The sequence below is a fragment of the Podarcis vaucheri genome (assembly GCF_965113315.1).
Source record: "Podarcis vaucheri genome assembly, chromosome: 12".
NCBI classification, from domain to species: domain Eukaryota; kingdom Metazoa; phylum Chordata; class Lepidosauria; order Squamata; family Lacertidae; genus Podarcis; species Podarcis vaucheri.
This window is the reverse complement of record NC_138750.1, coordinates 33,334,407-33,356,898: the sequence shown is the minus strand read 5'-3', so window position 1 is coordinate 33,356,898 and position 22,492 is coordinate 33,334,407. Positions and strand designations below refer to the sequence as shown.

At 43.3% G+C, this 22,492-nt stretch overlaps 2 protein-coding genes across 2 annotated transcripts in view; one reads left to right on the top strand and one right to left on the bottom strand.

Annotated features, from left to right (window-relative positions):
* Positions 1 to 22,492, bottom strand: part of VWDE (von Willebrand factor D and EGF domains) — a 45,335-nt gene that overhangs the window by 17,738 nt on the left and 5,105 nt on the right. The window contains exons 4-15 of the mRNA XM_082194056.1: positions 20,053 to 20,112; positions 18,161 to 18,420; positions 16,583 to 16,672; positions 14,799 to 14,943; positions 12,785 to 12,999; positions 11,981 to 12,054; positions 9,846 to 10,119; positions 7,961 to 8,169; positions 5,620 to 6,614; positions 4,175 to 4,311; positions 1,657 to 1,812; positions 1,181 to 1,285 (exon numbers count right to left, since the gene is read on the bottom strand). Coding sequence (XP_082050182.1) covers positions 1,181 to 1,285; positions 1,657 to 1,812; positions 4,175 to 4,311; positions 5,620 to 6,614; positions 7,961 to 8,169; positions 9,846 to 10,119; positions 11,981 to 12,054; positions 12,785 to 12,999; positions 14,799 to 14,943; positions 16,583 to 16,672; positions 18,161 to 18,420; positions 20,053 to 20,112 — 2,720 coding nt within the window. The remainder of the gene's footprint in view (positions 1 to 1,180; positions 1,286 to 1,656; positions 1,813 to 4,174; positions 4,312 to 5,619; positions 6,615 to 7,960; positions 8,170 to 9,845; positions 10,120 to 11,980; positions 12,055 to 12,784; positions 13,000 to 14,798; positions 14,944 to 16,582; positions 16,673 to 18,160; positions 18,421 to 20,052; positions 20,113 to 22,492) is intronic.
* LOC309515787 (uncharacterized protein C7orf78) overlaps positions 20,400 to 22,492 on the top strand; it is a 46,039-nt gene continuing 43,946 nt past the window's right edge. The window contains exon 1 of the mRNA XM_082193987.1: positions 20,400 to 20,421. The gene's annotated coding sequence lies outside the window, so the exon portion shown is untranslated. The remainder of the gene's footprint in view (positions 20,422 to 22,492) is intronic.

The following is a 22,492-nucleotide window of genomic DNA, read 5'->3' as shown; positions in this document are numbered from 1 at the left end:
ATCCCAAATTTAGGAGATGTGAGACTCAGTAGCACACACAAGGAAGTAATATTATCATGGCTGTGATAACCTCTTAGATCTAGAGATGTATGAGACACCTTAAGGACAGGAGGAGGAGGAAAGGCTGAAAGAGAGCACTTTCCCTTCTGGAAACAACCAACAAACACATCAGAAGTTATTTCTGGAATGAATCCAGTCAACCCAGTTGGAATTTGGGAAGCAGCATTACGAGTAAAGTTGGGAAGTAAGGCATTACGAGTAACAGACTGCCTATTTCCAACCTGTGAACCTTAAAAGTTTCATGTTCCTATCACCACTGACTATTGGCCATCCTGGTTGGAGCTGTTAGCCAATGAGGAACTCCCCAGATGCTCCTATCCCTACACATTTAGCTGGGAGTCTCACTTAACTCAGTCAGGCTTGCTTCTGAGCAGACATGTCTAGGACAGTATTGTTGGTCCTATGCATCTGATGGTGTGGCCTCTAGTCATGAATACATGTTCCATAAATAAACGTGTTGCTCTTTAAGGGAGTAAACCCCAAGAAAAAATCTGTACTCGCTCCCTTGCTGAGGAGCAAACCCTACACAAATCTGGAGTGGAGTCCCCAAGATGGCTGGATCACGTCTTGTACGCCTCCTTCCAGCAACTCCTGCAGCCAGGCTCCTGCCAAACGTATTGCTCTGCTTCCCCTTGCATCACATCAGCAAGGCCAAGAGTGGGGGGCTTCTCCATCTGGGCAGCCCAAAACCCCCATTCACACTGCCAGGGCTTACACTCCAGAGAGGTCACTTTGGCACTGCTAATGCAGCAAAAACAACACAGGAGGCAGCAGTTATGAGTTACCGATCTCTGCAGCCACACCAGGCACTATGATTCTCCAGCGGTTTGGCTTCAGCCCTGGAGGAGCACCCTATCATCTCTCGAGACAGACAGATGCCAACAACAACTCATTAAGGTGCCACAAGACTCACAGCTATAACGGATTAACACTGTTGCCCCTCCAGAAATTGTGTATTGCATATTTAACTGGCTAATTAATTGATCACTCCGCTGAAATTGTACATGATTAATCTATTCTGTTTCGTTTAATGAGGTGACATCTCTGCTAGATTTATCTCCTAGCCCTGATGAGGTTGTAAATATTCAAAGCAAAACAACAACAAAAATAAGACACTTGCCTTTAATGTGCAAAATCCATTTGATTGTGGGTCGCATATCTGACAAGCTCCATCAAATAATGTCACTGTTTTAGGGTTGCTATAAGTGAACCCGTCATTAGAAATCTGTTTTGACATAGAGCAACAGTTCTGTGAGTTACATAAGCATCCGAAAGGGGATTATGGCGCGTTTCACAATTGACAACATGCACATCCTACCTAGACCCCTACATATTTTAAGCTTGATTCCTACATACTGCAGGGGTAAGCAGAAGATAGAACGGGAAGTAATGGTAGATCTCTGGGTGGCCTATTATAAACAGAGAGCAAAACTTGTTTCTTTGGTGCATCCCCCCACCCCCAGTGTGCCTTTTGATGATTTTTAAATGGTTTTACAAGTTATGCTCGTGCACCTCCTCAGCTTACTTCTGTAGGATTTGTTTTAAAAATTATCTCAGTCGCTATATGACTATATGAAGTAAATCTCTAGAGATTACCTTAATTTGCCACTTTGCAATGGGTTGGCCATCCACAAGATCCAGACCATCATTCTGGTGTCCTTCAGTGGGAAGTTGGCAATCCACAGTCCTGGTGTTGTGGAAAGTGGCGTGGGTGAATAAAGATTCCCCAAGCACCCACTTGTTATCACTGTACTGAATTAAAGGACCAAAAATGCCTCATTTAGTGACCCTATAAACAAGACGGTGATATACAAATAGATATACAAATCATCTCAACTGAAGCAAATCTCTACAGAGTACCTTAATTTGCCACCTCTTTTGACCCAATTTGGCAGTTCTGGGGGTACAAAATGGGCAAGTATTCTGCAGCACCAGTGCACCATCAAGTCAGAGCCATATAGTGTAATGGCAAAAGATCCATTATTGGATCTTCTCAGGGCTTTTTTTTTTTAAAGCAATGGAGGCCCTAATTTAGATTTAGGCTATGACACTTGGCAATAACCAGTTCCCACCCCCCACTGAAGAATACAAGTAGGTTCCAGCTTGGGTGGGTGGGTGTCATTTGGATTGCAAAACCAGTGCAAGAAAGAAAATGGCTTAAACCATTGACCTACACCATCTCACATCTACCTCTAGAGGAGGGACTTTTTTTGCTGCATACCCTGAGATGATTCTCATTCAACCTGTGCAAGCACCTAGCTTTATCTACTGACAATGGGTCACTTTTATATTCTGTCAGCGAACTCTTTATTTACAACATAGTGGCTGAAATGTCCATGGGCCACTTAAAGAGTAAAAACCCTTCTGCTTGCTTCTTCAGGATGGTTTCCACTGCTCCCACATATAAGGTAAATTTTTTTAAAAAAGGTAAAGGACTCCTGGATGGTTAAAGTCCAGTCAAAGGTGACCATGGGGTTGGGGTGCGCATCTCACTTTCAGGCTGAGGGAGCCAGTGTTTGTCCACAGACAGCTTTCTGGGTCATGTGGCCAGCATGACTAAACCGCTTCTGGCACACCATTTACCTTCCCACCACAGCAGTACCTATTTATCTACTTGCACTGGCGTGCTTTCAAACTGCTATGTTGGCAGAAGCTGAGACAGAGCAATGAGAGCTCACTCTGTCGCAGGGATTTGAACCGCTGACCTTCCAATCAACAAACCCAAGAGGCCCAGTGGTTTAGACCACAGGGTCACCAGCGTCCCTCATATGGAGCAACTGAAACATAATACCTTTTTGAGAAACAACAGAAATGCAAAGTACCGCTCAAGCTTTCACGTTCCCTCAGAACATGGAGTATTCAACTTGAATGTTAAGCAAAAACACAAAAACAAAAAGGGGAGTCAGAGGGAGAGAGAAATAAAGATGACAGTGGGTAGGCATAGTGAAAAAAGTATGCCGTCTATAAGGTGGATTGCAGGAGCTGTGCAACACAATTCCATGCATACAGGTGCTGAAACAGGTCCCACTGTGTCCAACAGAGCTTATTCCCAGAAAAATGAACATAGGACTGCAGGCCTAATTAGGTCAGGCTGTGCTGTTTGTGAGCAAAAAGATCTCAGGTTGTGCCTGAAGTTATAGCAATGGCTGTTCTTCTCCCTTTGCAAAACATAAAAATTAGACATTATTCAGATCTAATGGACTCACATGGCAACCCAAACTTTATCTGCTTGATAAAAGGATAGGCCACAGAACCTTTTTGTGGGGGGGGGGGAGAGCATATGACCAAGAGTGTCGCTGCTGAAAGTGTTATTAAAACCCTCCAGCTTGCAATGAGTGAGGAGTGAGACAGTTCAAGCTGTGATAAGTGAACTCCCAATAATTGTCTCACTAGGAGTTTGGGGAGTAGCTCTTAACTTAATGGAATGTAAATGTGCTGTTGGCTTTCTCGTTTCAAACTGACTTGCTGATGAGAGGATCCATGTTGTGTACAAAGGGAAATCCACAGCCTGCACTGTAATATAACCTGCCAAAATAACCTCAGCATCAGCTGGACGGAGCCAAGTATAAAGGGGCGCTGGAAAAAGAAAATGTTTTCTACTGAGTCGATGGGAAAATTGAATTTCTTATACATGAGGGATTTTTTTTTTTTGAAAGTTGTATTATATCTCAGAGGCCAGGCACTAGTTTCAGCTCCTTTAGCTCAGGCTTCTGACATTGGCCAATTGATCAAGGGTCTTGGATAAACTCCAGTTTGAGTAATTGCTTTCTCCCCTATAAAAATTGTCCTGTAAATTTTGCTCGCAGTCTTCATACTCGCAGTAGTAATGCAGAACCAAGTAGCTGCACCCACAAGTCTGAAAGAGACTTTCCAGTTTGTCACCTTTGCACAGAGCCAAAAAATAAAGTTGAGAAAAGAAAAGAAAAGAAAACCACGCTGAACTCAGTTTCTCATAGCCTTCTATTTGCAGGTTCTACCACTTGTACCACCTATGATTTCCTCAGTCAACAACTGCTTGAATATGGAGAATACGGATGCAGAATGGCTTATAGGAACTTCAGGTTCTAAAAACCTGAACGCTGAACCTTTATCAATAATGCATAAAATAATCCACCTGCAACTTATTAATTTCACATCTGGGGCCTGGTGACTCCATGAATCCACGGCCAAAAACTCTTACAGTTGTGCAGTCATACTGCTGGATATCACACAACCCTCCATTGTTCAGCTCTGTAATTTCCGGAACCTGATCTTGAAAACGAAAATCAAAAAGTGAAACACACCGAGTCAATCAACTTCATGTAAACAGTATAACAAAGCTTTTGTGCCATCAAATACCTATCAAACAAATATGAAGAAAATAGGGCACTACAGACACAAAACCTGGGCAAAGAACAAACTAATTTCAACATATTTCACACTGAATTTCTTTGAGAAAATTCAACATACCGAGTTAAAGGAAGACATAGGTTTCACAAACAGTGAGAATGGGGGCACACTTGTCTCTGAACCTCAAATTTCCATTCTGCGGCCGGGATGGGGGGGTGTGCGCACTCATATGATTTGAATAATGTTCCATCCAAAAATATCCCCAGCTCTCAGAAAACTAAATGTCAGAGAGAAGTGTTCTTACTTAGATATGCTAATTGTTTCATATGCACAAAGAATATGAGGAGCATAATTAGATCCATTACAATCTGGGTTCTGACCTCGCCACAGAATGGAATCAGTCTGGGTTGCCTTGATGAAGGACGTTTATAGAGAGCAGGACACAGGGAGTAGGAACTTGTTCCTGCATTTTGGTCTCTCATCATCAACCATGGCATCCTCCTGGACCAGCCCCGGGAAATGGGAATTCGGTACACTGTATTACAGTGGTTTTAATCCTCCCTTCAGTCCAGAGAGTAGTATTCAGAGAGTGTCTTTCGGCACCCTGACAGCTATGCTGTGGGGTGCCACAGGGGACTGTCTTATCTCCAGTGCTATTTAATATCTTCATGAAGCTGTTGGGAGTGGTCATGAGGAGTTTCAGTGTGAGTTTTCATCAGTATGCTGATGGCACTCAGCTGTATTTCTCCATAACACCTGAAACAGGAGGCCACACAGTCTCCTGGCAGAGGCATAGTGTGGGGAGTGCCAGGGGTGACCATGGCCCTGGACACACAATTTATGAGGGGCTGTGAACCAGGCAACCCCATGTAGACACCCCCCAGCATGGTGCTCCTCTTCACCCACCAAGGGCTGTGTTGCATTATATAAAAGACCCAAACGGTATCTAATAGAAATACCAAATAGAGGCATCCGGCTTCATTCTATAAGGAGGCTGGAATGTGAAATTGTACTATTTCCCCAAGCTAGTAATTGAGACTAGTGTTCCAGTGAGCAGTGGTTAAATCTGGCACAACAGGAGTCAAATATAACATGACTTACCTCTAGGAAACAGGACAGATGCAGAACAGACTGCAAAGCTGACTGTTTTACAGATTAGAATATAGATGTTGGATAAGGAGGCTTGCTGTGGGGCAGAGAAAGAACGCTAGTAACTGTAGCTCGACTCACCAGATGAGGTGCTGCAGTCGTACGAGCTGAAGCCTTGAAAACAAGCACAGCCCCATTCAACGCAGTGACCTCTCCCGCTGCAGAGGTTGGGACACTTCAGCGCTAAAAGCAAGTCATCAGATAATCTCTTGTCTTCTTCTCCAGTGTGGTAATTAACTTTTTCCAAAGCTCTCTTTTCACATTCGTTTTCTAGGAGGGCCAAGCCTGCCTTTGCCCAGCTGAGGTCGTCTTTCAGTTGCAGATCCTTGATGCACAAGTCTACCACATCGCTGACTCGCTGGCCAAGGAGAGCCTTGCAAGCCCTCACTATGCTGGAATTGGCAACTGTCTCCTGGCAAAGGTCCAACGCATCCGACTCAGTGAGGCCAGAAGGCGTAGGCCATGAAGAGATGGGCTCTTGGTATGGGTCAGCCATGTGATCTTCTGGGAAGAAATAGCTAAATCCATCCAGATCTGTTTGGCTAAGGCTCTGGGATGGAAACACAGAAAGGTACTCGTAGTCATGTTGGCGCTTTGGGCGTGAATGTCTTTTGCGGCGCCGCTGGCTGCCAAACTTGTCTGTGTAGCTGTCAGCCCCCCGGCCCCAAACAGCCTGTTTGTGTGTTGTAAATCCTGTCTTGGAGTTCAGAAAGAGAGCTGTGCGTTCTGGGGTTGCTGTCTGAAGAGCTCTTTGATTCTGAGAGCATCCCTCTCTGGAGGGAACAGCAGAAGAAACCTCCTCCAGCACGGAAGCACGTTTCCTCAAGTCCCTGATAGGATCAAGCGAGCCGATGTACTCAGTGGTTACATCCAGCCCTGGGATCAAGGAAGGGAGCCAAGAATTTTGTTTGTTTCTTCTGCAGGGCAAAGACAATTCTGCCTCAAAAACAGAATTCAGTTTATTTGCTGGTTGGTCTTCTCCCACATCACCAGCATTGCAATTACAGAAAACTATTTCCTTGGCTGGAGTTGAAAGATCCGGTATTTGGTCAAACAGACTCTCTCCTGGTGAAATCCTGTCAAAAAAACAAGTGGAAAATCTCAACATGGCTGCTATCCAAACATGCAACATGCATGGATGGATGGGGGGAGGGGAGAACTGTTCATGCCACTGGAGCTTTGTGATACTTGTTACCATAGCAATTTTCCTTTTAGACATTTGGCTGTCCAGCCTCTGTTCCAGCAAAGGAAATTCTACCAGACCTCTAGGCAATTCATTTAAATGTTGAACCAGTCTAACCATCATGAAATTTCTCCTGCCACCCAACCAAAAAGTATCCTCCCATAACTTAACGTCCAGTAGATACAGTCGTGACCTTTGGGGCAGCAGAGAATAAGAGCTTGCTCTCTTCTATGTGACAGCCCTTCAGATAATTGAAGAATGTTCTCCGCTCAGGCTAAGCAGTTCCTTCAAACCCCCTAGGACTTGTTTTCTATACTGTTGAGCATCTCTGTTGCCTTTATGGACTCTAATTTGTCAATATCCTTCTGAAAGTGTGGTGTCCATTATTGCACAGTGTTATATAGCTGGGTTTTTTGTGTATGTATGTATAAATACAGAAATACATAAATAATGGTGACACGCCTGCCATCCCCTCAACCTAGATTGTCTCACTGTACAGATAAAAAGATCAGAGACCTTAAGCTATGAAACAGGACACATTCATAATGACAGGGGAAATTAATTAAATGGACAATGGATATATTGTGTAAGTTTGTGCAGTATCTTTTCATTGTTTTTTTAATGTTATTGAGGAACTAGAGTCCACATCCCCTTCCTGCTGTTATCATTTTCATAATTAACTTTAAGTGACAAGAAGTCAGGGCATTTTGGTACAGCATTTCAAAATTCGGTCAGTGCCTGGATGGAAGGCTGGGAACCACTTGTATGTTACCTTGGGTTCCATGACAGAAGAAAGGTAGAACAGAAATAAGTCTGCACTATTGCGAGCCAGTGTGGTATAGTGGTTAAAGCAGGCATAGACAAACTTGGCCCTTCAGATGTTTTGGGACTACAACTCCCACCACCCCTAGCTAACAGGACCAGTGGTCAGGGATGATGGGAGTTGCAGTCCCAAAACATCCAGAGGGCCAAATTTGCCTATGCCTGGGTTAGAGTGTTGGACTAGGACCTGGGAGACCAGGGTTCAAATCCCCACTCAGCCATGAAGTTCATTGGGTAACCTTGGCCCAGTCACTGTCTCTTAGCCTAACCTACCTCAGAGGGTTTGTTGCGAAGATAAAATGGGGAAGGCAAAAAACCCACACATGTATGGCACCTTGAGATCCTTGGAGGAGCGGCGGGATATAAACAAATAATTGAACGAATAGATCTCCCCTTTGCAATAATATAAAAGATTACCTCCATTCATTGATAAAAGATGTGTAAGTATCGGCTCCTCCAGTGATTTCAGTTCCGTCCACATCGTGGTAATCGTTCTCCACAATGCCATCAAATGTTCCACAGAGGCCCAGCGTGTGTTTATAATCCAAACTGGGGGCCCTGAGAGTTAGACTCATTCCCCATTCACTCACGTCGGCTCGAATAAAAGCTCCTGAAGAAAACGAGATCTAAAAACAAATGGCATCACACCGAGAGAACAGGAAGACCTTTTCAGACTGTGGTTTCCATTTATTGACCATTTTGGAGATGAAACAAATTACTGCTTTGCCCTATCTCATCTGACTCCTTTTTTCTGTCTTTTAAGTACAGTAAGCCCACAACTTATGCAAGGAATACATTCCAGGGATGACGCCTAAAGCCAAAATTGTGTCTAGTCAAACACATTGGGCTTGACAGCGGGTGGAATTGCCAATGTCTTTTTTCATTTTCCCCATTCTAAATTTTCTATTTTGCCAAGTGCGTAAAGCTGATTGCACACAAGTTAAATGCCCATAAGTTGCAGGCTTATTGCACAGCACTGTGTTTAAAAGATGCATTTTCAAAGGAAATGAACCCTGTGCAACAACTCCACTTGCAACTGACTGCTATATTCAAGCGACGGAGGCCCTCAGGACAACCGAGCACAAATCTGTAAATGGTAGGGAGAATTGTCACTTTGACATGGATACGTAGGAAAGGTTGGCTTATCAACACAAAAACCTCTGTGATGGTTCTCTTTCATCCCTGGACCACTCCCAAATCCATGTCAACCAGATCATGTGAGAGAGGCAGAGGACTGTGACCCAGATTCTACAGATAATATGACCAGCAGGACAATAGGTCAGGAGCGTGTACCGCTCTCCTCCTCTGGCGTGGTCACAAGGAGATCAGCATCTTTTGCACCTGCTTTCAATTAACAATAGTTTAGGATTTGGACATATGATTAATCTTAACTATGGCTTATTGAAACAAACTTGCTTTATCAATCACAGTTTGAAGTTGGCTTCTTTCAGTAATCATAAAAGCTAAAAGTAAAGGACCTCTGAGAGTTAAGTCCAGTCGCGAACGACTCTGGGGTTGCGGTGCTCATCTCGCTTTACTGGCCGAGGGAGCCGACGTTTGTCCGCAGACAGTTTTTCTGGATCATGCGGCCAGCATGACTAAGCCGCTTCTGGTGAAACCAGAGCAGCACAAGGAAACGTCGTTTGCCTTCCCGCCGGAGCGGTACCTATTTATCTACTTGCACTTTGACATGCTTTCAAACTGCTAGGTTGGCAGGAGCTGGGACTGAACAACGGGAGCTCACCCCGTCATGGGGATTCGAACTGCTGACCTTCCGATTGGCAAGCCCTAGGCTCAGTGGTTTACACCACAGCACCACCCGTGTCCCTTTCAGTAATCACAGTTAAGACTAATTGCAGTTCATCAAGGTTTAGACATAACAATTGTAGCTAAGGCTTCTAATTTCCTCATGGCCACACTGGAGTAGCAGAAAGAAGGAATGCAGAAGTCCAAGACTAAGCCATGTTTGTTTAGATAATCATAAATCATGGCTTATCATTAATGTCCAAACACAGCCCATGTATGTTTATTGGATTTTTAAATTTAAAAATCCCTAATGCTAAACTGTGGTTAGTTAAGAGTGGGTAACAAAAGCTCCTAGTTTCCTCATGGCTAAGTTGGAGGAGAAGGGCTGGGCAATGCAGAAGCCCAAGGCTCAGCCAAGCTTCTTCATGCAATGATAAACCATGATTTATCATTAATGTCTGAAAGTAGCTTATATATGTGCATTGATTAAAAAGGAAACAGGAAACTCCTCCTGAATCAAGTTGCTTTGCAATGGATATAAAATGGATCAACACACCGTGACTTTTCTTCCTGAATATGATTCACTGATCCTGACGCCGCTGTCTGCCGAAGCTCTGCTCTTTACAGATAAGTGCGGCTGCGAATCACGTAGCTGACCACTGCACATGTCAAATGCTATTATATCAGCCCCTTCTTGGGCAACAAAACCACAGTTACATGATGCTGGGTAATAGAGGCTCCCACAGTCCCACTGGCGCACGTGGACTTCAAAATCACGGGAAGTACTTCTGTATAGCACAAACGTTCCCGTTTTAAAGTTGTCATACATCCTAGAAAAAAGGAGAGCATGCGAAATTATTTGTGTTTCAAAATTATCATCACTTTTACGAATTGCTATTTTAATGCAGTGCTGATTCATCCAATGTTGTCATTTTTTAATCTAACTTTTTTTGGGGGGGCTGTTCTAACAGTTTTTTTTATAAATCAACCCTATGCATGTTTACTCATAGGTATGTTCTGCCTAGTTTTAAAGGGCCTTGCTCCATGAACAGGATTGCGCACTTCCTCACTGAAATACTAAAGTCAAATTATAGCATTCCGTCGCATGTATATTTTATCCCAGATTTCTTTTTATTTACAAAATATAGCTGGACTACAAACAAAAGCCGAAGGCCAACATTGGGTGGCAGTGATGATTTCTTAATCATTTTCCTTTTTGCATTTCCCACTAAAAATTGCCCCCCCAAAACAATTTTTGCCCTGCCAAGGAAAATATGATGCCTGCATCATTTCACTTGAAGGGTAAAAAGTTAGTGAGGTTAAGGAGTTTTTAGGGTGGAAACTGAATGAGGGGAAAGCGTTATGAACACCCACTTTTGTTTACTGCCCCCATAGCTGCATTTTTGAAGAAAAAGAAACTATCAGGGACAAGCTGTATGTGACTGAGGATCGGGTTTAACTTGGCCTTCGTCAGAGGATGTTTCTGGAACTTTCTTTTTCCTTTCAAGGCTGAAGAAAGATTATTGGGGGTGGGGGTTCTCCCCAGGGAGCTGAAACTGCTATAGGAGAGCCACTTTTACTTATGACGTGCAGACTTATTATCTCTGCTCACACCCAGGGCGTAGGGTGAAGCCAATTCCCCCAGAAGAATTCCTGTACAAGGAGAATTGAAAAAAACACTTTGGATTTGGCTTGGGATGTTGGATTTTGGACTCAGAGATGCTAAAGTTTCTTTGAGCAATGTGTGCTTTGCTTCGACAGCTCTATTCAAGCAGCTTCCACAATTGTAAGTAGCACGATTATTATCCAGACATGGCAAGCACCCGATCTCCTGTCCTCTAATGGAACCTTACCTTACTCAGGTAATAGCTGCACTGAACTTCCTACTGCTCAGGAAAAGAAAGAAAGTTATTTATTTGTTTGAAAGAGAACCAGACGAGTATGCCTCAGCCTTCGCCAACCTTGTGGCATTCAGATCATTCAGACGACGGCCGTTATCCCCAGCCGGCACTGTACGGCCTGGGGCTGATGGGAATTGTAGTCCCAAACACCTGGATGACAGTAGGTTGGTGAAAGCTATATTCCACAATATTATTTAATCACTCCCTCCCCATTCCTTGGTGTGCTGATGTTCCCCCAACTCCCTAAATAATACCTTTTTATTTTTAAAGGGAAGGTTTTGTGATGACGTGAGAATGGCATGATGGACAGTTTTCTCCAATACCATTCAGGCAGGCCGCACTTACCTGTGCGAATTTCAGGTAGTTGCTAGGAGACTGGGCTGAATAAAAAAACTCACTGCCTCTTTGCCTAGTCAACGCTCACATAATATGGGTTTTTATAAGCACACACTCGTTCCTGGCTATGCATTGTGGGTGCGGAGCATTCAATGTAACCACTATTACTCATCTCTAGGGACATATTCTGTAGAACTGCTCAGAAGATATGATCAGCCCTGGCTGTGTTTCATTGTGACAGAACAGATTTCCTTCATAAATATAGCAACTGGCGTCACTGAGTTGAAGCAAGTCACTAAAGCCATAGGTTCTTTCTCCCCAGCATTTTGATGGGGTGGGAGATGGTTTTGATTAACAAGCGACAGATAAAAAATATTAATGTATTCATCTTACGATTAAAAAAAAAAATCCTCTCTTGAAAAGAAAAAGGGGAAAGAGTAAGTTTGTAAATTACCTGCCATCAAATGTAATGATATGTGGGTCAGTAAAAGAGTAGCAGTAGGCAGAGGGCAGATCTTTCACAGTAACCTTTAAAAGAAGTGAAGACATTAAGGTAAATCAGCTGATCAGGAATCCTTCAAATATATTGACGTGCTGATTACGGAGATTGACTTACAAGTAAATAACACAGCAATGCTTCAATTCTAAGCCTCACTAATTTCAAAGAGACTTACTTGTATCAGGTAAGTGTGCAGAGCAGGCAATGGGGAATCTGTGCCGTTCACAGATGTTTTTGAACTACAACTCCCATCAGCGCCGGCCTGACTGGCCAAAGGCCTGGGATGTTGAGAGTTGTAGGCCAGCAACATTGGTTTCCCCCATACATGGTGTATAGAGCGGCTGCTTAAGGTGGTCTACCTCCTACATACAAAGGAATATGCTAGTCATCACTGGCTTTTCAATACGCTTTAGTCATCAATAATGTTTTTAACTAAATTTATCCATCAATTAGAGGCTTCTGATGAGGTGGCAAAATGGTTTTAAAATAGCTTTTTAATCAATTAAGATGTCCAAGTGCTGTTTTTATTTCATGTTTTATATATACATGTAAGCCACCTTGGGAGAACCCTGCCCTGAAAGAATTTCACAAAACAAAACAAAACGACATGCTGTGCGAATTAGAAATGTCATTATAAATGATGCTCGTAAGTCATTGTTAAAAACGTGCAAAAAGAGAGAAAACCTAGCCAGTTTACATCAGCTAACTTCCAAGTGATTTCTTTTTCTTTTATCAAGACTGAACGGAATGGGTTTCCACCTGAATACTTTCCACCATGTAGCCATTCCACAGGAAGTTGTCACTAACAATAGGTTCTGCCGCAATTCTGGTTACTCTCTCTCCATTTCGGGTGAAATACGTCACCGCGGTGTAATGGATGTTGGCGTGGCCACACGTCCCATTGTGGCAGGGATGCTGAAGAAGCTCCACAGAGCAAGAAGAAAGAGCCACGTTTAAGCTCTGCGGACCTTTACCTGTTCCAAAGCAGATAGCCATTAGCAAGATTTCTCTTTAAGATGCAACAGAGTTCTGTTTTTAGCATTAGTGATTTGTTAAAATCAAAGCAGTTTTTTGGGGAAGTGGCAGGATATAACTGTCAGGTTGCAAATAAACAGAGAGGCAACTAGTTTAACCTCTTGCAGGATCTTGTATACATTCTATCTCATCGCCCTCTCTTAGCTCCAAAATTTACTTATGTTATCATGTGCACACAAGCATGAAGCAGGGGTGGGAAAATGTGTTATTGGGGTGTCAGGCTGTGTGCCGAGACCCTTCTCACCCCTGGATACAGCAATGTCAGGGAATGGTGTGAATAGGATTGGGAAGTGTATCCTCAGCCAAATCAGCTTCTGTCTGAAGAGGAGGAGGAGAACGATTCACATCCCTTCTACCGCACAGTTTCAGTAGGAGAGAGAGAGGAGAATGCTGCATAGCCTCCGCAGGAGTTACCTAGCTACAAGATAGTTGAAGAAGAGGGGGAAGGGAGGGAACAGCCAGCAGAGACCTCCCTAGAGAGACTGGATGACCCCCTCTCTCCTCGGGCTCATAGGTCTCTCCATATTAGAGAAAAGAGGATGCAGAGGGGTGAAACTTCCCGTTGGCGCCCAGGATGTTGCTGGAGATGGAAGGGAAAGGCTCAGAGTAGCCAACAACCTCTCTTTGTGGGGAGATATGGATTATTGCTTTGCAACCAGATGACTGAATAAAAAGGACTATAGAATACAAACTGCTTGTGATTCATGCCTATGAAGTTACCAGGGAAGGAGAGGACTCTCCATACCTGACAAGCGAGTATTAAAATATAAGTCAGGCTAGCTTCCTGATGAGTGATCACCTTGGTAATGGACCATTAAGGAAGACAAAGGAAAGGGGCTCTGTGTGAGACAACAAATGGGCAGGGTCACCTCCGTCAACTCTTGGGGTGTTAATACTGTGAGCCCCTCCATTAGGTTGTACACATATGTGAACAAACCATATATCATAAAGACACCACAGTCTCCACCATGCCTCATTCCCAAAAGAGACATGAACCCTGGGTAAGCATCTGAAAGCCCTGAATCTCACACTGCTTGGAGATTGAGGTGGGGCGCAACATTATCACAACACAGCCAGTGCCAGACACCAATGCATCTTATTGCCTTAGGTCAAGAATGAAGAATGGAGAACCTTTGGTTCTTAAGATGCCACTGGCATTCCCATCAGTCCCGGTCACTATGGGTCAATGGTGAGAAAAGGTAGGAATCAAAAATTCAGAACAGACAAAAGGAATTACTACCAAAGAAAGGCCATAGCTCAGTGAGAGCATTTGCCTTGCATGAAGCTGGTTCCAGGTTCAAACTGCAGCATCTCCAGGTAGGGCATGGAACATCTCCTGTCTAGAACCGGCCTAGAGGGCCATGCTTATTGTCAGTATAGACAATTATAAGCTAGATGGATCAATGGCTGACTCAGTATACGGCAGCTTTCTGTATTCTATGTAGCCCAGTTTCCACACCTGTGACTAAGAAAAAGAACATGATGAACCCTCCTGCAACCACACTGGTTTAATCTTAGTTTAACGCGGGCATTGGCATGGTGTTTTCCACTGTGCCAAAAGGCAGCAAGCTAAGCTAGAGTTCTGAACTGCAACACAGTGCTGGCTCCTCACACAAAGGCTGCCATGCAACCAGCATGCATCACCTGAGCAGGGCAATGCATGAACATGTCAAAATGAGGATAAAAAGTACATATTCAAGGCACAAGCAAATTAAAAAAAAATTGAAGAAGAAATTACCTTCCTCCATTGTTCTTAATTTTAATGAGATTTTGCAGTCATTTTCCAGCTGACTAGCTTGAGGACAAGGAATGGGAATTTTGCTTTCTATCGTCAGTCTGTATTCCTTTCCATCTTCTGATATTATAAATGCCTCAGGATGTAGCTGAATATAAGAAAAGGAACATGCTATGAACACAAGGTATCTGTGTGGAATTATCTCACAGTAAATGTTCAGAACAATGCTGAAAAGAATTTAAAGCGAAAACTGGTTTTTACAGCTGTAGAAAACAACAGAAAGGCAATCAATAAGATAACATCCAACTGTAAACCTTGCTGTGATGATGGCAATTAAAAAAAAAATTCCCTTGGACTTAATTTCAGTAATCTTGCAAAATAGATTTCTTTCCCCCCCCATGCAAAAGGAATACAAAAGTAGTTTGCTTTTATAAGGAAACTCCACAGAGTGTGCCTAAACACAGGCTGATTTAAACAAACAAACAAAATGATTGCATGCCCATAGGCGCCGACTCCATGGGGCTTGAGGGGGCTCGAGCCCCCTCAAAAAAATTTTTGGGGGGGCTCAGCCCCCCCAATAATCTCGGGCGGGCACCCTTCCAGTAGAGCGCCGCCGCCGTCCCCCGCCTCCTCCGCACCTGCTCCTTCGCCAGCCAGCCAGCCGCGCGCCCTAATCGGAGAGCCCCGGCTGCCAAGGCACTGCCGGAAATCCCGCGAGAACAGGGGAATCCCGACTGGCCACACCTCCCAGCCAGCCAATCGGCTGGCTGGGGGGGCGTGGCTTGCCCTATTTAGGGCCGGAGCCACTCTATTTGCATATTCATGAGCTTATTTATTATTCATGAGCTTTCCCGGGCCCCCCCCAATATTTTTTCTAAGTCCGCGTCCCTGTGCATGCCAACTCGTTAGTAGAAATAATTTAAACGGTTTGACGAAGACCAATTTAGCTTGCACTTAGTTCCCACTATGTCAAGTCTCAGAAAGCTTACGCGCTGCATATTTAAAGCACATGACTTCCCCCAGAGAATCCTGTGGACTGTAGTTTACTCCTTGCATAACTACATATCCCAGCAACCATGGCAAGCTACAGTTTCCATGACTCTTTGAGGGACATCAGGTACTTTAAATGTATGGTGTGTACACAGCCTTTTCACAGTGATTTAAATGGGACCTAGGTGTAATTAACTCAGGCTGGAATCCTATATACAATGGGGTTTACGTCTTAACAGGGTAAGCTTGAACAGCATGCCTGGGTCCAACTCAGGAAAAAAATTGCATGCATTTGGAGTGCCATTTATTACCTTTACATGCTATCACACCACTAATTTTATTGCCAACAGAGAAAAATTCTTGCACCAGCAAATATTACAATATTGTTCTTCTGAATATTTGTACCACTGCAGTGAAGACAAATATGACTTACAGCACAATCCTATACAGCAGGGGTGAGGAACCTGAGGCCCTCCAGATGTTGCTGGATTCTCCCATCAACCCCAGTATGGCCAATGACAGGGATAATGGGAGTAGCAGTCTAGTAACTTGTGGAGGGCCATCTACACATACTGTATATCTACTCAGAAGTGAGCCTCACTGAGTTCAATGGGGCTTACATCCAAGTACAACGTGCAAGTGGGGGTCCTGTGGCCCTCCAGACGTTGTAGGCATTCCAACTTCCAGCCAACATGGATGATGGGAGTTGTAGTCCAACTTCATCTGGGTGTATGGCTTTTCCACCTCTGGGGTACAGGGTCATAACTACACAATGCACTGTTTTCTTTTCAGCATACCTTAATTCCTGCAAAAAATTCCATGCTCTCGATGAGTGAACTCTGCATTTCTGGTTTCTCTAAGAAAAAGGTGGAACTGCTGCAGTAAATCTATGCAAAGGACAAGAGAAGGGACAACACTATATTAAAGCAAGAATGGCAAAGGGCCTTGTGGCACCTTGAAGACTAACTTAGCTTTCAAGGGTTAGAGTCCACTTCGTCAGAGGCATGAAGTGTCGTCCTCTGTTGCAGAAATATATACAAAATCAAGAGAGGTAAGCAGGCAGAAGCAGTGAGATCAGAAGGCAAGGAAATGCAAGGAGTACAGACAATGCAGAAGATCACAGAATGGTTAAAAAGCAATTCCTGAGAATTGGTGCTTTGCTATTTCTGTGTTGTTGCTTTTAACACTCTTATGTATCTCAATTGGATCTCCTTCAGTTGTATGCCACTGGGGCCATTCCATATATCATGTGATCCAACTTTTTAACCTCATGTCATCCAATTATCTTAATATTTTGTACACTCACTGAATGATCAAAACTAAGTTTAAATCTTAAATTTTAATTTTTAATCTCATCCCATTTTTTAGTTAGGAGGGTTCAAAAAAAAAAAAAGGAAAAAAAAGATGGCAATTTTGGCCTTGCCAGACTACACAAAAACCTTTAAAGCTCAGCCCAGGATTGAGATACATCAAAACTAAAAACACCAATCTCTTCAGAACTTTGATCATTTAACAAGTGTACAAAATATTAAGAAAACTGGATGACATGAGGTAAAAAAGTTGGATCACTTGACATGGAATGACCCATCTTGAGAGTGTTAGGTCCTTAAAAAGGGGATATACCGGTAACTACTTTAATTATTATTATTTTTTTAAAAAAATCCTGTTCCTTTGCCAATTTTGATTCTGGCACTGCCTATTTTGCCTCTAGCCACACCCACCACTGGCATGCGGCCCCCAGGAGCCTGGCCAAAAGGGAACATGGCCCTGAGACTGAAGTCTTCACCACCCCTGCTGTAAGCTTTATGGGCAGATGGAGATTTAAACCTGGATCTCCCTGATCAAAGTCTAGCCACCATGCAACGCTGTCTCTTAGGTTGTAGGCATTCCCAGTGTCCCCTAACAGAGGGAACAGCAAGATGCTCTAGGTCAGTTTTCAGTTCACTTTTTAAAATTTGTATACTGCCTTTCCATATTGCTATACAGTTTTTATGGAACTGCACTGAGATACATGTTATTTGTTTGCTCTGTACCTGGTAAAAATTTGCTTGCTTGTGGCAATTATGAGGGGGCAAATTTAACAAAACCAAGTTTTTAGACAGATGCAGATATAACCGTCTCCATCCCAACCCTAAAATCTCATCCGGTGAGCTTGCTGGATTCTTAGAATAACAGATACACAAACCACAACCTGGGAGTTAAGGGTGCTGCTTCTAAGGGAATCACAAATAAGGAGTTTTGGAACTCAGCATTTATCATTTGGTGCGACTCCTTGCTTAACATGGATTAACTTTTTGGACTCGTAATTAGAAGAGCACTGAGGAGCATTACCTCTTTGCAGAAACATAAAACAGTAATACAGAACTTAAACATACCCTGTCTCCTAGCCGGAGGTTTACCCCATCCAGTTCTAAGAGTGAGAATGCCTGGACTGTTGTCTCTTGCTTCAGTTCTTCTTTGATGCTTTCAGGAGACAGTCTGGACCAAGCCACAAGAAAGCCCACAGAGGTGTTTGTGGTAGGAACATCAAAGGAGCACTTTAAGAAAATGCTTCCTTCAAGTAAGACCGCCACTATTTCAGGTGTGCTTGGAGGGGGTGGTAAAGGAAGTGGCAACTGTGAAGTAGGTAATTTCTCTAACAACAAAAACAAGTGGAGAGGTGGGTTAATGCCATTTAAGAAATGTAAAGCAGAGAGAAGACTTCCGGAAACAAGCATCAAGCAAAATAATGTGATTTCCTGCTAACTATTTTAAACAAGAACATAACAGGAGCCCTCCTGGATCCAACCAAAGGCCTATCTAGTCCAGCATCCTCTTGTCACAATGGCCAACATTTAAATTTAGTCTTGATGTAATCAGAGTCAAGGGACGCGGGTGGCGCTGTGGGCTAAAGCCTCAGCGCCTAGGGCTTGCCGATCGAAAGGTCGGCGGTTCGAATCCCCGCGGCGGGGTGCGCTCCCGCTGCTCGGTCCCAGCGCCTGCCCACCTAGCAGTTCGAAAGCACCCCCGGGTGCAAGTAGATAAATAGGTACCGCTTACCAGCGGGAAGGTAAACGGCGTTCCGTGTGCGGCTCTGGCTCGCCAGAGCAGCGTTGTCACGCTGGCCACGTGACCCGGAAGTGTCTGCGGACAGCGCTGGCCCCCGGCCAATAGATGTGAGATGGGCGCACAAACCCCAGAGTCTGTCAAGACTGGCCCGTTCGGGCAGGGGTACCTTTACCTTTAATCAGAGTCAAACAGGTATAGTGGTATAGCATAGCATGTGGTGTGAGAGTGCGTGGGGAAAGGGCAGCTATTGGGAACAGAAAAATCAACACACAATTAACACACAATATCCATTGAACCTATGAGCAGATCATGCAACATAATGAAAACCAAACCATTTATTGATTATGTTTATTACTTTGAGCTATAAAGAGTTAGAAATTAATGCTGGTGTGAAGTCACAAAATGGCCGCTGTAGGGTGGACACAATAACTTCAAACATGGGGAAAGAAAGAAATGGACAGATAATACTCCATAGATTCCTTGTTACTTTTTAGCTGTTGTATTTCATTTCCCCAACCCCCTCCCCAAACTGGTCAACAACAGGCATTTTCCAGTGTCTTTTAGACAGAAAGACTTTATCATTGCCCAAACTTGAGGGTGGTTACAGGACAGGGAAAGAAAAGCCAAGTATGTCAATGGGAGTCACCTCATGTGGGAGACATCACAGGCAACCACCCTTCTGGTGTCTCCCACTCTGGGCCAGTGGGCCACCATTGGGAGCTAATGGCTGCACCCACAAGGAAGCGGCATATAGTTGGTGGAAGGACCCGAAGTGAGAAGCAAGGAAGTGAAGATCTTGCGAGGCTGCAAGAAGAGACAAAAGCTCCTAGGTGACTGCTCAGCAGGTCTGTCATTTTCTGTGGGTGGCCAGGACTGAGAGCTACCTTTGAGAGAAGAGTCTCAATTTGTGTACTGTACTGTATTTGTATTTTAGATACCATGTTGCTGATTTCCCCCTCTTTTTCTGCAGTTGTGAGAATTTGTATTGCATTCTGTATTCCTGAATGTAATTACATTTGTATAATTGTTCTGATTTTAATGTTGCACAGATATCCTGTTATGATATTTGTGTTGTAAACCGTCCTGTGGTCTTCTGACAAAGAGTGGTATGTATAAACAAAACAAATAAATGTTAAATAAAATCAAAGTTAAGACAGAAAATACACAGAATCCCTGGGTCAAAATAATATATTGACAAAATCTGTACAAAACAACTTACCACTGCATGTGGTTTCTCTCTCCCCAGTCTGGCAGGCCTGCAGTTCAGCACCTGAAGCAACTAGAGATATATTCCTTACATATAATTGCATCAGGTGACTGTTCAACAGGAACTCTTAGCATTTTTGCCTTGTATTTTATTAAAGATAAATTAGAAAATTAATGGCTTAGATTTTTGAGCCTAGATTAACAGACCCTCCAAGTGTCCCTATTTTCCAGGGACGTCCCTGATTGAGAGAAGCCGCCCTGGTTTCTGATTTGATCCTGGAATGTCCCCCTTTTCCTTAGGATGCTTCTATTTTCATTGGAGAAATGTTGGAGGTTATGGTGTTATCCAACCCCCAAGCCATCTGAAGGCAATCCTGTATAGGTAAGTCTTTTTAATGTTTAATGTTTTATTATGTGTGGGGTGTAAACAGTAAAATTATCATTATGGAATGGGACATCCCTATTTTCATAGGAGAAATGTTGGAGGATATGGATTGACAGCTGTGGCAAATTCCAGAGTGGTGGCCATGCCAGTTTCTCACAGCAAAAATAAGGGTCCTGTGACATCCTTCTTTCAAAGCAGGTGATGAAAGCTAGCACCTGGTATCAAAAGCTCTCCTTCAGATGCCACAATACTTTTTTGGCTTTTGCTCCAGCAAATAAGCATTTGGATCAGGGATTGGGGGACTGTGGCCCTCCAGTTGTTTGTTGCAGTACAATTGCCATCATCCCTTGCAGTTTGACATGCTGGCTGGGGGTAATGGGAGCCGGAGGGTGTACATATGCCCTCAGAGGCCTTCCTTTGTGCCCACAGGATTCTGTCCCCTCTGACCCTCCCTCAGCTGAAAGAAGCCTTCTTTAACCCTCTATTTTTGCAGTGTGGGGTCAATGCAGGGGAGGCTACAACTGGGGTGGGTAGAGTCTTGCTGTGTGTGGAACCACAACAGTTGCTCTGGTTTTCAAATGTGCCCCAGAAGGGTGGGCAAACCCTTCTATACCTACTCCTGTTTGAAAGTTACACCTCTGGGAAGCTCTGGCCTGGTTTATTTCTTCTACAAATATTAGACACCACCCAGGACTGAGTTATAGAGTGGGAAGATTGTTCACCCGCAGTCAGTAAGTCCCTGGTATTGTTAAATGCTGACATCTAAGTTCACCCTGAGAATGCTTATAATTAAAAGTTCAGTTTTTATTATAAACTATTCAAGCTGAGTGAACTGTTTAAAAAACTTTTCAGCATGCTGCAATTTCACTAAACAGCGCTAAGCTTTTTTAAAACCAAATGTATTTCGCTTTTTTAAAGACAGCTCATTACTTTCAGTTTAAGAAAACAAGTTGGCTTTTAGTTTAATGTAGCAATGAAAACGTTTTCAATATTTAAATTGTTCTCTGCCATAAAAACAAATGGTGTATTATACTATACACATTTCGCATTTTCAGTAAATAAGTTGCATAGGATGATGAAGAGTGTTTATGCCTTTCACTATCGGCTTTTCGCTGGCATAATAAAGAAATCCATTAAATTATGATAATTTCTTTTGGCACATAAAAGTAATAAAGAAAACATTATTATGGTGGCCTACTCAGGGTAAGTAACAGTTCCTCTTCCTGATAATAAAAAGTTTATTTCATGTCTTTTAATTAAAACACTAGACAGTACGAATTTAAAACCCTCTTTTACTGCAAGTAAAGTGACTTTTACCAAGAGATCCTTTTTCTGTTCTAAGGCCAATTTTCAGATGCAAATGGAATTTTGCTCCAACTACTCATCAAGTTTTTGAAAAATAACGCAACTTAGCATGTCAATTGCTCATTTATTCTTTAATGGGAGGGTGTTTCAGAGGCCAGGAGAAGCATCAAATCTCCTTCTATTAAGAAGAGAAAGGGAGAATCACAAGTCGAAGATTCAACATCAGATGCCTCCTTCCCGCCACTGTGAAAACCTCCATAGCCCTTGCCCTACCGGAAGGGTGTGCAGATTAGTGGATTGGAGGTGGGTTAGTGGAAGTTTGGATCCAAAGGATCTATAGACTACCCAGTCGCTCCACACACCTCCAAACCACAGAAGCTGGCATAGGGAACCTCCCTTTCACAGTTTCCAATGGGAGGGAAATCATTAACTACAAAATAACAACAATAAGAACAACACCTGGAAATGGAGACAGAGGTGCCCATGCCTTGCTTTGCCATTACTTCTGTACTGCTGGGGAGAGGTTAGCAGGATTTTGGAAACTGCAGTATATCTGCCTTTGATTCTCCCTTTCCTGCAGCTTTTAGGATCATCACCATCATTATCATCATAATTTATTATTCATACCCCACCCATCTGGCTGGGTTTCCCCAGCCATTCTGGATGGCTCCCAACAGAATAATAATAATAATAATAATAATAATAATAATAATAATAATAGCGGAAAAACATCCAACATTAAAAACTTCCCTAAACAGGACTG